Raw genomic sequence first — 14,406 nt, forward strand, 5'->3', positions numbered from 1 at the left:
GATTTTCACTATTCGCGGGTGGTTTTGGTCCCCATTAACCGCGATAACCGAGGGGTTACTGTACTACTATATACTACTATACCCTCTCACACAACTACTATATTCTCATACACACACTACTATACTCTCTCGCACGTATTACTATTCTCATAAGTACCCTATTATACTTTTTTATTCATATTACCATACAGACACTCCCCTGCTTACGAGCATTCGAGTTACGAAAAACAGTAGATACAAACATTTTTTTTCGGGATGTCAAAAAAATATCCGAACATTGTTGTAAGTTAGATTTTGTATTGTGCACCTTCTCCCAAGTACAGCATAGTACTGTAGTGCTTCTTTCCACCGCTACATGCGTGTAATGCTGTGAGACCTCACCCAGCATCCACCCCAAAGAAGAAATCCGGCTTCCTCTTCCTAGTTCGTGTGTGTACATACTGTACTGTATCACCAGCACGCTAAGAACTTTTTAAACATTTTTATTGTTTAATATCTCGTGCATCCATTCAATATGGTTGGTGTAAAGTGTAAAGAAGAGGCGAGCCTTTTTGTTTGAGATGAAAGTGGAATAAGAAAGCTTGATGCGGTTGTGAAAATGGTTGGATTGCTTTTTCTCGGACACTTTCTATTACGGAGGAGAAAGTTGTCTAACTCTTGAAGCTCATCTTCCGAAAGTTAAACTTAACTTTATTTATCTTTATACAAAACAGTACAGGCTATTTATATAAGCCTTAAACATACTTATATAAAAACCTCAAACATACAAATTATAGCACTGAAGCAACTTACGAACAAATTCAACTTATAGGGCCGCGTCTGCACTCTCATACACACTACTATGCTGTCACAGACATACTACTATACTTACAAAGTGAAACAACATTAAAAGGTGAGGTGATCATTATGCTAGGTGTAAAAAACTCCTATAGTATTACCAATTTCAATGTTGTGTGAAAAAATAAAGTAGCGTTTGTGACTGTCTGCGTTAGAGTATAGCATTCATGATTTACTTCTCTAACGGCATCTCTTTCATGCAGTCCACTTTCATGCTTCCCCTGAATTTTGTAGGGAATAATTTAAAAAATCCTTGCCACCTGCAACCTTATTAGTATTTTCTTTTTTCATAAATAGCCACATAAATATTGTAGTCATTTTGTAACACATGGTGATTTTTCTTCAAACAGTTTTTATTGGCAGCCAAAAGGAGTGTGAAATCCCTGGCTTCTAAGCCAGACTGGGAAGGCTGTGAGCTCCAAACATATTTTCTGTCTGCCAAGCCTTGAAATGAGGAAAGTGCAAAGGCCTGGGAATCTCCTGTTGATATTCTCAGTAACAGGAGTCAGAAACATTCAACAGTCCTCTGCTTCGGTTCGTGTTAATTTCCGGTTACGCAGACTTAATATCCCCTGTGCGATCAATAAAGCTTATCTTATCTTTGTGATGGACCACCTGCTGTCAGTTCGTTGCTACGTTGTTTTTCTTATTAATAGCAACACTGATTTCTAAACTCTCAACTGTCGTCTGCTGCTTTCTTCTCGGCTTCAGTCTGTCATTCATGCTTTTGCTATCTGTTTTCATTCATCGGAAGGAGGGCACCTTTCCTAAATCTTTGTGTAGAATTTATCACACACAACACTGTCGGGGCAGACATTAGTTAAAGATAGTGAATGTGTAATTGCCACTCAAATATTCACTATTTCTTTTGGTGGTAGGTGATACTTGTCGTGTTGTTGGGTTTAGGGATTTATGAGACAACATGTGGAGTAACCCAATACAGGCCAAAGACTATAAGCAGTTCTTTAGATGGTTTTATTCACATAATATTCCGGGCAAAAACGAGTTACAGACAAAGCCGATAACAAGGGCAAAGACGCAGAGAGCTTAAAATCGTTCTTCTACTAAAAGAGCAGTCCAGAAGCTGAAACGAAACCCAAACTGTCAGTTTCTACTGTAGAATCACTCTTTCTAGACAGGTATGAAGAAGTACTGATGATAACCAGTATTTGCATAGAATTTTTTGAGACCCCGGTAGGTGGACAGCCTAGGTGGGTACAGGGGCATGCTCCCCAGGAAGAAAATGTTGTATATTTTAAGTTCAAATGCATCAATCTGGTGCATTTTTTAGAAACAAATGGTATAGATATAGATATATGGCAAATGGGTGCCCCTGTAAACTATTGAATCATAAATAGACTCGTTTTGGAAGGCAATGAAACAACAAAAAAGTCACACCCACAAAGCATGGTAAATGAGACAGATTTAATGTAAAAAAAAAGAACTGCTTATCATCTAATTAGACTAAAGATAACTAGTGTTGTTCTTATGCTGATACTGTACTGTTCTTAGAGATCATATCGGTGAGTAAACAGACTAAATCACTGATATGGATTTGGTGAATTACAGTATTAAATATCAGTACTGTATCAGGACCGGAACAGAGACAGGACCCACTTGCGTAAGTTTCTCTCAGTTTTATTGGGAAGAAGGGAAATGATTGCACACACAATCCGGTGGTCGCTGGGAGCAGGTCGCTTCGAACGCGGAAGTGGCACTTCCGTGGCGAGCAATGGCGGTGTCGGGAGCGGAAGAAACAGGTCACAAGCCTGGACAGGAGAGCAAAAAACGTGGTCAAGATTAGCAATAAGTCGAAAACCAGGAGAGGAGAGTAGACATGGTCAAGATCAAAAAACGTGTCGAAGCGGGAAACAGATGGGAGCCAAAACAGGAGTGAGTCAGGGTCGAAAAGCTTGCCTAGAGTAAACTGCTGTTCGCAGATGGACTGACACCAGGTGACAGATAGACGAGGGTTTAAATAGTGACCGGGAGCCAATCGGAGTCCGAGGCAGTTGGCGCCAAAGGAGCAGGCATAGGTGAAGCATATCTGTAATCATGACGTACCGCTGCTTTTGTTATTGATGCTATGACAGGATAACGGTTCCTCTTCGATAGTTTACAGAAGGTTATTGCATGCCTGTGAACCTCAGCCAATTGCTTCCCTTTTAAACAGTGTTGGGAATAACACTGTTATGAATAATGCTTTACGTAACAGCATTATTTTCTCAGTAACGGGGTAATCTAACAATTTGTTTTCATTGTTACAACGCCGTTACCATTACTGGCGGTGCATTACTTTGGCTGCTGAACGGTGGTGTGCCCCCGCAAGCCTGATACTGTTTTCACCGGCACAATTTTACCCACTCCTCTGAGAATGTAAATGTAAATGGTCTGCATCTATATAGCGCTTTTCAGACCTTCCAAAGCGCTTCACAATGTGCTTCACACCAACCCATTCACACACACTCACATACTGATAGCAGCGTCAACCATGCTGGGCAACTACCTGCTTATTCTGCTTATTGGGGGCATTAGGTATTCAGTGTCTTGCCCAAGGACACTTCGACATATAAGATGGAGGAACTGGGAATCGATCTTGCGACCTCTTGATCCCAAGCTACTGTTGCCCCAACAGTGTATAGTTGTTTACGTCACGTTTTTTCGGATTGTGTCAGTATTCAAAATCGCGACTACGATTACGAATATATTATGTACTATTGCGCCGAAAGAAAAGGCAATGAGAGCCGAGTCTTGAAAAATGTAAGCCACCACCTGTTGTCATCCGTGGATGGGGTTCAACCGACTATGAGCCGGTTCTTGGAATTAAATGAAGGGAGCTGGCGGCCCATCAATCAACAGCAGGTTCCTTTCGAGTCACCTTTTTTCTCTTTTGGTCAATATGATTTTTTTGGGATTCTTTAAATTGATTGAGCATAAAAAAGGTTACTGATCCTATATTAAACCTACCTCTAATCATTATATCCTGAATCTCGCGCTCATTTTGGGACCGAGAGGTCACAGGTTGAATCCTGGCTCCTCAGAGTTAAACGTCGAAGTGTCCTTAGGCAAGACACTGAATCATTAAGTCTCCTAACATGGCTGATGCCGCTACCTGTGTGTGAGTGTGTGTGTCAACGGGTAAGTGTGATGCACATTGTAAAGTGCTTTGGGAGGTATTCAGTGACTTGAAATGTGCTATATAAAATGCAGAAAAGTTACCATTTTGTCATTTTTATTTATTTTAAAGGCAACATCAAACTTATTCTCACCATTGTTGAGAAACAAATAAAACTTAACAAATGAAATCATTAATATGTCATGATTACTAATGTGATTCACCCTTACCTGCTCATTTGGCGGCAACCGCCGCAGGTTCTAACTGGCTCCCTGTCACTATTTCAACCCAGTCCTGTCTGTCCCCTGTTGTCAGTCCGTCTGCAAACATCAGTAAACACTAGGCAAGCCTCTTTTGACCCTGACTCCCACCTGTCCCGTTTTTGCTCCCGTTTGTCTCCGGCTACAACCTGTTTGGACCCTGACCACGTCTGCTCTCCCGTCCCGGCTTACGACCCTTTTTTGTTCCTGACTACGTCTACTCTCCCGTTCGGGCTTACGACTCGTTTCCGACCCCGACCAAGTCTTGCTCTCCCAGTCTCGACTACCGACCAGTTTTCCGCCCCTACGGAAGATCAACTTCCGTGTTCGGATCACAATCCGAGTACGAGAGCGACTTGCTTCCCTCGCTCAGCGAACACCGGATCGTGGGCGCAGTCCTTCCTCTCTCTTTCAATAAAACCTGTAAACGTCACGCAAGTGGGTCCTGTTTCCGTTCTGGTCCTGACATAATATGCTTTATCTCATTATTGTTCTTAAAATGTCTTATATACATTTTTTTTTAAATCAATACCTTCCAGTTGGTTATCCCTCTGTTGGCTGTTGTTCCCCCTCCCTGGGGCATGGTGGTTTTTTGTGTGTTGGTACACAATGGTGGGACAAAACAGAGACAGTATTGGAAAAAATAGATGACAATCACAGACTTTAACCCATAGGCAGTTTTTAAGGAGATGAAAGGACTTGCGTTGCCTTAGCTTACTTGATTTAGTGAATCACAAGAATCTTGGAGGAAGCAACAAATAAATCACTGTTTATGAGACCTGTCCAACATCCAAGGGTGTTTAAAAAATCAAAATGCTTTCAGGACACTTAAAGACAGCGCTCACATCTGGGTAGCACTTTACAAGAGTGAGAAGGAAGCATATGGTTGCATTTACCAAGAACACAGGGTAGGTTTTGGGGTGTTTTTCAGGCATTCTGCCACTAGACAAAAATCTTTTGTCACCTTGCTGCAGTAGTGTTAAATCATCTCATTATAAGAAGGAGAGGGGGAGTAAAGATATAAGTAGGGACCTGCGAGTATGATATGATTCTGTTGAAAGATTCCATGTGTGGTGACATATGTGTTAGTGCCAATTTTTTCACCCTGAATGATCCACCAGGCCACTGTGAAACCGTCTTTGAGAGAGGAATTTGGAAGAGACATCTCTCTTGTCTTGTGAGAATCATAAATGATCCTGTTTTCAACATGCAATCTAATTCTCGTGAAGATGGACTGCACCATTTTATTTTGAAATTGAAAACAGACTTCTTTATCGACAAGAAAAACACACTAAGTGGCCTGTGTAAGCCACTGTCCCAACTATGAAGCGCACTCTAAAACGACACTATTATCATAACATCGGTCAGTCTTTTAGCACTACCTTGTCGATATTTTTTGTCCGCCTATTATTCTGATAGTCTTTTATATTTTTGCTCTTTGAAGTCGTTATTTCATGTTTAATTCGTGGTGCCATGTGTAATCTCGTGGCATACAATGTTTACTATGTTGTTATCAATGACAATAAAGACAATTCAATTCAAAACCCCAAATGGGCCTAAAATTTGAAAGTGTACCTTCTAGTCCAGTGCGTTTCATGTATGGAATAAATTGGAAATGTATACAGGTCCATTATCCTATTTTGACTACAAATAAAGTCATGTTTATTTATGTAGCAATGGACACATGATAAGAGCGCCAAATGCCACTAGGGAGATAGATGAAACTGGACAAGGCAATGGGTGTTATCTCATTATCACACTATTGTTCGTCTTGTTACCGGATACAAATGTGAGAGAAATGAGGAAAATGAATCGGTATTGAATTTTGTTTTGTATTTAATAGCTCAAACTAAGCATTGTTAGTGGCAAACGTTGTTGAATATGTGCTGATTCATATCTTTTTTTTAATAACTTTTAGGATGACTAAATTACTTCCCACAATGCCTTTCTCTTCATTCAGTTCAGAATCTCGTGCGCTTTGTAAAGCTTTTTGCAAGTCGGCAATGCAATAATGTATTCCTTTTTTGTACTACGGGCTGGTTTAACATTGGACAATATACACACGGCCCAGCCCAATAATAACATTAACAACGTGGTACAGTGAGACTAAAAATAGTCAGATGGTGTATTGCCTTTTCATGTGTCGTCTGTATCCCTAGTATTCTAGTGGATAGGTTCTGCCGCTCTCTCCACAAGAATCAGGGTTAGATTCATGTTGCAACCAATTTTTGGAGTTGTGATCGACTGATCAAACGACGCTCAACTATGGTAATTTTTGATTTTAAGTGCAGCCCCTAGCCTTTAGTATAGTCTCCGTTTCATGGGCCACATAATCCAGTGTGCCTTATTTATGAAAAAAAAATCACAAAAGACACTTTTTTGGTATTGTGATAAGGTACATTTTTGAGCTTTCACATCCTCAAACATTTTAATTGAGCCTATCCAGTAAGATGACAATATAAGCATGTGAATAATCTCATCTCATCTCATCAGCCGTACCGCTTATCCTCATTAGGGTCGCGGGGGGGCTGGAGCCCATCCCAGCCATCTCCGGGCAGTGGGCAGGGGACACCCTGAACTGGTTGCCAGCCAATCGCAGGGCACACAGGGACAGACAACGCATTCGCTCATTCACACCTAGGGACAATTTGGACCAACCAATTCACCTGAAATGCATGTTTTTGGAACGTGGGAGGAAACCGGAGTGCCCGGAGGAAACCCACGCAAGCACGGGGAGAACATACAAACTCCGCACAGGAAGTCTGGAGCTGGATTTGAACCCACGACAGGTTCCCATGACATGAACTGTGCCGCACAAGCGCTAACCACTGCGCCGCCGTGCTGCCCGCATGTGAATAATGGCAGCATTTATTTCAAGTCTATCATATTCTCCTCAGGTAATGAAGACATACCACATGTATCACACGGAAAGCATCAGCGCGGAGAGCAAGCTGAAGGACGCGGAAAAACAGGAGGAGAAGCAGTTCAGCAAGTCGGGAGATCTTAACGTCAACCTCCTGCGGCACGAAGACCGCCAATCACGACGCAGCTCTGTTAGGAAGATTGAAAAGATGAAAGAGAAGGTGGGTCCTTACTGGAAATACAAATCCTGGAACTGATGAGGACTTCTAGTAGTAGAAGTTTATAGTGCTAAAGGTTTCCAAGGTTTAGAGTTACCAGCAAGATTGTACAAACACATGCAACTAAAAATAAAATGTGAATATGATTATATATAAATTATATAACTATAAAAATTACATTATGAGAGGAGCCGCTTTGATTGGCCAACATGGTCCTTATGGGTGTTTGAAATCCTTGATAATGCTTGAATTTTAAAACATTGAGAAGTGCTTGAATTTTGGGAGAAGTGCTTGTAAATGCTTGAAATTGTTGCCATGTTTCTCTGCTTAACTCATCTAGTGCCGTCAAGTATACCTATGTATTCAGAAGCATTTTCTCCTAGTGCTAAAAGGAAAACATATGTTTTTCTTTTTTTTATATTCAAAATAAAACTTTTCCAAAGGCTTTGGCGCTGCTGATCAGTAAGCCTCTGGGAATGATTTCAGTATGATAAATCACCACTAAATGGCAGGAATGACTTTGATCAGATCCACATCAAGGAGGCTCCACTTCCTCGTGTTGCTTCCTCTATCCAGCGATTGAGAGTGTGTAGGAGGTCTATATAGCAAGTAGGCATAGTAAAGCTGTGTGGTGAGAAAAGCGAATATGTGGATAAGTACAGACAACTCTTATGTTCTTTGGACATTGTAAGGGTAGACCGAGATGTTTCGTGCAAGTTTGCAGGAACGCGAAGGCCACGGTGGCCGAAATTGTGTGATTACGTCACCGTAAACATCAGACGCCAAAAAGTTCTTGCTAAGTTCATGCGTCGTCCATACATAATAAGTTCAGTGTTCTTGCATACAAATACAAGTGCCTTTGTGTTTATGGAAAGCCTTTTTTCAATATTGGAGGTATAAAAAAATGCAAAATAATCACAGAGGTCCTGCTTAAAATGTGCTCTTTTACAGAAAGCCTTTTTTCCCTGAATGGAGTATTTTCAAGAAACAATGGTCAACAGGTCTTTACTGAACAAAAGTAAAAGCTAATCTAATAAAAGATGAGGGTTGAAGTTAGATAGATGGATAGATAGATACATAGATAGATAGATAGATAGATAGATAGATAGATAGATAGATAGATAGATAGATAGATAGATAGATAGATAGATAGATAGATAGATAGATAGATGGATAGATACTGTAGATAGATAGATAGATACTTTGTTCATCCCCGTAGAAAAATTCACATAGTTTTATTGATATGCCCTTCGCCTATATAGCTGCAAAACTAAATTTTCTCCAGGCCTTCAAAAATGAGTCAAAATGGCAAAAATTGGCTGGCACCTGGTCTTCCCTTTTGAGAGAAACTTCTGGAATTGAATTTGAAGAAAAGTAGGGGTCCATTGTTCAAGGTGCAACAATAACATAACTTTAACAAAAATGTTGGACGATTATAAACCGCAACAATAAAAGCGAACTAAGGAGACTGCAGAACTGTTAGCTTAACTCTCAATTTGGCTTTAACTGCTACAGATGAGTATTACTTTTCAGAGTTTCAACGCAGGACCTTATTCTGGAATTTCCTTATGCAGATGAAATTCCCATTATAAATCAGGTGCAGGAAATCAAAAGGCTCGGAGAATGACAGCGTTTCTGATTTATACGAGACGGAGCTCGCTTGGGAATTGAACACTTTTGTCGTGCAGCATCGAACGATAATACGTGGGCCTTTCTGCACGAGGTTTTATGGTATACTAACGTATATTTGCAATTACTGATCAACTAAAAAAATATTTCTAACCAAAATCGCAAAAAATTGTTTGCAACGGAAATCGAATCCCGGTCACGTCGGTGAAAGCACCGACACGTAACCGCTAGACCCCCAGTGATACAGATTACATACAGAAAGGCATTCGATTCTATCTTGTAAACACACCATATTTACTCACATTACCAGAAATGAGATTTGAAGAATGGAGAAAACAGAAAGTTGTCCTGATCGATATAAAGGAAAGCAATCATCGAATACACCAAAGAGTTGTTTCCCAGGTCGTGCTTTTTTTGCGTATATTTATGTCCTTCAGGACCACTTTTTATTTTTTCCATTGTCTAACATTTGTTTTTGGCACTGTGAACAAAAGCAGTGTGATAATGAGATAAAATAGAATGTCTTTTTCAAATGTCATCGGAATCATTAATGGTTAGGTTTCGGCGCTCTCAATACCGCAACCTGGGTTAGATTCCCTTTCCATACAATGTTTAGCAATTTTGGTCAGCGACATTTTTCGACTGATTGTTCATTGCACTAATATACTGGACTGTCTCAGAAAATTAGAATATTGTGATAAAGTTCTTTATTTTCTGTAATGCAATTAAAAAAACAAAAATGTCATACATTCTGGATTCATTACACATCAACTGAACTATTTCAAGCCTTTTATTATTTGAATATTGCTGATTTTGGCTTACAGCTGAAAAAAACTCAAAAATCCTATCTCAAAATATTAGAATCAAACATTTGAAAATGTCCATTGATGCACTCAGTACTTGGTTGGGAATCCTTTTGCACGGATTACTGCATCAATCCGGCGTGGCATGGAGGCAATCAGCCTGTGGCATTGCTGAGGTGTTATTGATGCCCAGGATGCTTCGATAGCGGCCTTCAGCTCATTTGCATTTGCAGGTCTGGTGTCTTTCATCTTCTTCTTAACTATACCCCACAAATTCTCAATGGGGTTCAGGTCAGGGGAATTAGCAGGCCAATCAAGGACAGTGATGCCATGGTCAGTGCACCAGTTACTGGTGGTTTTGGCACTGTGGGCAGGTGCCAGATCATGCTGGAAAATGAAATCCTCATCTCCATAGAGCTTTTCAGCAGATGGAAGCATGTAGTGCTCTAAAATCTCTTGGTACACAGTTGCATTTACTCTGGACTTGATGAAACACAGTGGACCAACACCAGCAGCTGACATGGCTCCCCAAACCATTGCTGACTGTGGGAACTTCACACTGGATTTCAAGCAACTTGGATTTTGCTCCTCTCCAGCCTTTCTCCAGACTCTGGCGCCTTGACTTCCAAATAAAATGCAAAACTTGCTTTCGTCTGAAAAGAGGACTTTGGACCACTCTGCAACTGTCCAGTGCTTCTTCTCCATAGCCCAAGTCAGACGCTTCTTCCGTTGTCTTGAGTTCAGAAGTGGCTTGACCATGGGAATACGGCTATTGTAGCCCATTTCCCGGACACGTCTGTGAACTGTGGCTTTTGATACCTGGACTCCAGCTTCAGCCCACTGTCTTTGAAGCTCCCCCAAATTCTGGAAGCGGCTCTTCTTCACAATTTTGTTAACGCTGCGGTCATCTCTCTTGGTTGTGCAGCGTTTCCGGCCACATTTTTCCCTTCCAACAGACTTTTTGTGGATATGCTTTGAAACTGCACTCTGTGAACAGCCTGCTCTTTGAGAAATTTCTTTTTGTGTCTTACCCTCCTGATGGAGGGTATCAATGATGGTCCTCTGGAAAGCAGTCAGATCAGCAGTCTTCCCCATACTTGTGATTTAGTTTACTGAACCAAGCTGAGTGTTTTTAAGGCTCAGGAAACCTCGCAAGGTGTTTCGAGTTAATTAGATGATTCAGGTGATTAGTTGAATAGCCTACTTGTATACTTTTTCATGATATTCTAATATTTTGAGATAGGATTTTTGAGTTTTCTTAAGCTGTAGGCCAAATTCAGCAATATTCAAATAATAAAAGGCTTGAAATAGTTCAGTTGATGTGTAATGAATCCAGAATGTATGACATTTTTGTTTTTTTAATTGCATTACAGAAAATAAAGAACTTTATCACAATATTCTAATTTTCTGAGACAGTCCAGTATAACTGTTATACACAAATAAATATAGTAGCTCTTACCATAGTTCCATGCTCTTTATAGTCCACTGCACCTTACATATGAAAATTGTATGACAAGACAATATTTTGGGGAGTGCGCCTTGTTGTGCGGAAAATACAGTAGTTTAATATGCATTTGTGAAAACCTTTACACCAGGGGTGTCAAATTAATTTTAACTCGGGGGCCACACGATAGAACGAACATTCTGTCGGGGGCCGGAGTAGTAGAGAAATGAAAAGAGAAAGAAAGAAAAGAAAGAAAGAGGGTGAGAGAGAGAGAGAGAATGTAAGAAACAAAAGAGATAAAAAGAGAAATAGTGAGAGAGAGGGAAAGAAAGAAATCCAAAGAGAAATATGAAGAGAGACAGAGAGAAGGAGAGAAAAGAGGAGAGAAGGAGAGAGAAAGAAAAGGAAAAGTGGAAGAGAGAGCAAAAGAAAGTAAAAAGGCACAGAGAGAGAGAAAAAGACAAAGAGGAACAAAGAAAGAGAAAAAAAGAGATAGAGAGCATGAAAGCGAGAGACAGAGAGTGAGAGAAAAAAGGAGCAAGAGAGAGAAAAAGCAAGAGAGAGAAGGCAATACAAGTACAGCGTTTGAGAGAGGCACCTGGCTTTGGCCAACATCAAGTGGACATATTTCAACCTACAGCTCGTTTTTCTCTTGCACTTCCCTGTTTGACACCCCTGCTCTACAAAGTCAGTAGTTCAGTATGAGCATGTAATTATTCTGTTTTCTTTCTGTGGTTACTTTATTCAATCTCCGTCGAGTAGCTAGGTATTGTGTAGAGGAATAAATGGTGCCGTAGCTCCTGTTTTGCTTATTAGATGCATTATCCCTACGGAGAGCACCAGCTGTTAAAGTCTCAGCCTCCTCTGTCAGCATTGTAGAGTCTCCTGAGTCGAGAGAAGACTTAACACCTGACTAATGTAGAAGCAGCTTCCCCGGAGTGTTACTAAACTTGTCGGTGCCATCCCTCCCTTTCGGAGGGTCCCAGATTTTGAGCTACCTCGGTTTCACGCACTGAAATACACGCATCGGCTAGAAGCTAGATTGAGCCGCACTATAATACTAATACTAATAAAGACATACTCATACTAATATTTTATTCATGCAATCCAAATTATTAAAATTGGATGATTTCATAAAAGGTTTCACTTCACAACTGTTATTTAAGGTCAACAAAAACATGTTGCCAGAAAACATCCCAAAATGATTCATTCGGAAAGAGGGAAATTATAACTTGAGGGGCTGTAGTAAATTCAAAATCCCAAAGGTGAGAACAACCAGGAAAAGTATGTGTGTGTCTGTGTGTGGAGTCAAACTTAATAATAATTTACAAGATGAGATCAAACAATGTCCAACTATTCATGTGTTGAAATTTAAATACAAAAACATTACTGGCGAAATACAGGGATGAAGAAAATGGGATATGAGTGAGATTGGAAATAATGTGTTTAAAACTTTGGTTAACTTTGTTGTTATTGTTGCTATTATTATATCATAACTGTTATTATAAATATTATTTTTATTGTTGTTATTTATCATTAGTGCCGCAGTGATGTTTGGTAACTAGTGGCATTATGACGTAGAGGGATGGGTATTACGAAGATTAGTGTATAAAATAAGGGATTATTGTAATTATTATAATCATTGATATCCGACCTATGTAATAAGTATATCCATGAGATTTTGTTAGATTAGACACAAGAGGAGAAGAGGATTTGTAAAATGTATTTAATAGGGAAGATAAAGGGGTAGGGAAAATAAGCATCTGCTTCTGACTACCCTTTTTCGAACATGTCATGTGACATTATTTTGTTGTCGACTCATTGTTTTTATTCTAATGTTCGAAATAAAGTTTTCATTCATTCATGTTTTTCCCTTCGTGTGTTCCTTCTCTAGAGGCAAGCCAAGTACTGCGAGAATAAGCTGAAGTGCACCAAAGCTCGCAACGACTATTTGTTGAACCTGGCCGCCACAAACGCAGTAGTGGCCAAATATTACATCCACGATGTCGCCGACATGATTGATGTAAGTACGAAACGCAGGTTTGAAGTACTTGTTGATTCATTATTAGTATTTATAGTTGTCAGTTGCTGTGTCTGCGATTTTCATGGTGCATTGTGTTCTGCGTTCTGGCGCGACAGAGGAAAATGCTTTCTACAGCCAACAAATGTAGACCTCTCCACTCATTTAGCTTACTTTGGAGCCACTTACAGGTCGTTGGCGCTCCCTAGTGGCTCCTTGGCACTTTTTCAAAATATTTGATAATGAAAAAAATATGCAATTCGCTAACGAGTGCTCAAGAGTGTTTGCTTTATGAGTCACACCACTGTCAGTTTCCTCTGGCTCCCTCTAATGCAGTGCTGCAAAATGTGCGGCTCGCAGGCCGGATCAGGGCCGGCAGGGGTTTTAATCCAGGAGCGAACGCTGGGAAAATCACAAAAAAGACCCAAAAAAGCCAGCGGGCACTCGCAAAGTAACTGGAGCTTCATTCCTTTACCCACTATCTTTATCTCTGTCTGTCTCTTTCTTTCTCTTTCTTACTCTCAATCTCACTCTTTTTTTCTCTCTCACTTCCTCTTTTTTCTCTTTTAATTCTCTCTCTCTCCTTCTCTCTCTGTCTCTTTCTCACTGTCTCTTGTTCTCCTTCTCTCTCTCTTTCTCTCTCTCCCACTTTCTTTCTTTTGGTCTCTCTCTCTCTCTCTCTCTCTCTCTCTCTTTCTCCTTCTTACTCTTAAACTCCCTCTTTTTTCTTTCTCGCTCCCTCTTTTTTTCCCTCTGTCTCTTTTTTTTGTTATGTCTTTATCTTGTTTTCCTTTCTTTCTCCTTATCTCTCTCTCTCTCTCTCTCTCTCTCTCTCTCGTTATCTTATTCTTCTGTCTTTCACTCTCCTTGGTCTTTCGCTCTGTTCCTTCTCTCTTTCTCTAACTCTCTTTCCTCCATCTCTTTGTTTTATTCTCTTTCTTCTTTTTCTTTCTATCTCTTGCTTCTTTCTCTTCCCCCCTCTCTTTGTTTTTCTTTTTTTTTCTTTCTTTTTCTCACTTTTTCTTTCTCTTTCCCTATCTCTCTCTATTTCTCTTTTCCTTCATTCTTTCTGTTTTTTCTTTCTCTCACTCACCTTGCCCCGTCAATGTCTCTCTGTCTGTCCCTCTGTCTGTCCCTCTGTTTGTCCCTCTCTCTCTTTCTCTCTCTCTCATGCACACTCACCTTGTCCCTCTCTCTTTCTCTCTATCTCCCTGTCTC

General features: G+C 40.3%; 1 protein-coding gene across 2 annotated transcripts in view; it reads left to right on the top strand.

The window, feature by feature from the left end:
- Nucleotides 1-14,406, top strand: part of srgap3 (SLIT-ROBO Rho GTPase activating protein 3) — a 114,932-nt gene that overhangs the window by 52,269 nt on the left and 48,257 nt on the right. For both annotated transcript variants that reach the window (XM_088338349.1, XM_088338350.1), the window contains exons 5-6: nt 7,110-7,295; nt 13,063-13,191. In XM_088338349.1, the coding sequence (XP_088194475.1) occupies nt 7,110-7,295; nt 13,063-13,191 (315 nt within the window). The remainder of the gene's footprint in view (nt 1-7,109; nt 7,296-13,062; nt 13,192-14,406) is intronic.

This window comes from Urocampus carinirostris, chromosome 6 (assembly GCF_059441175.1).
Source record: "Urocampus carinirostris isolate Australia breed hairy pipefish chromosome 6, RoL_Ucar_1.0, whole genome shotgun sequence".
NCBI lineage: Eukaryota > Metazoa > Chordata > Actinopteri > Syngnathiformes > Syngnathidae > Urocampus > Urocampus carinirostris.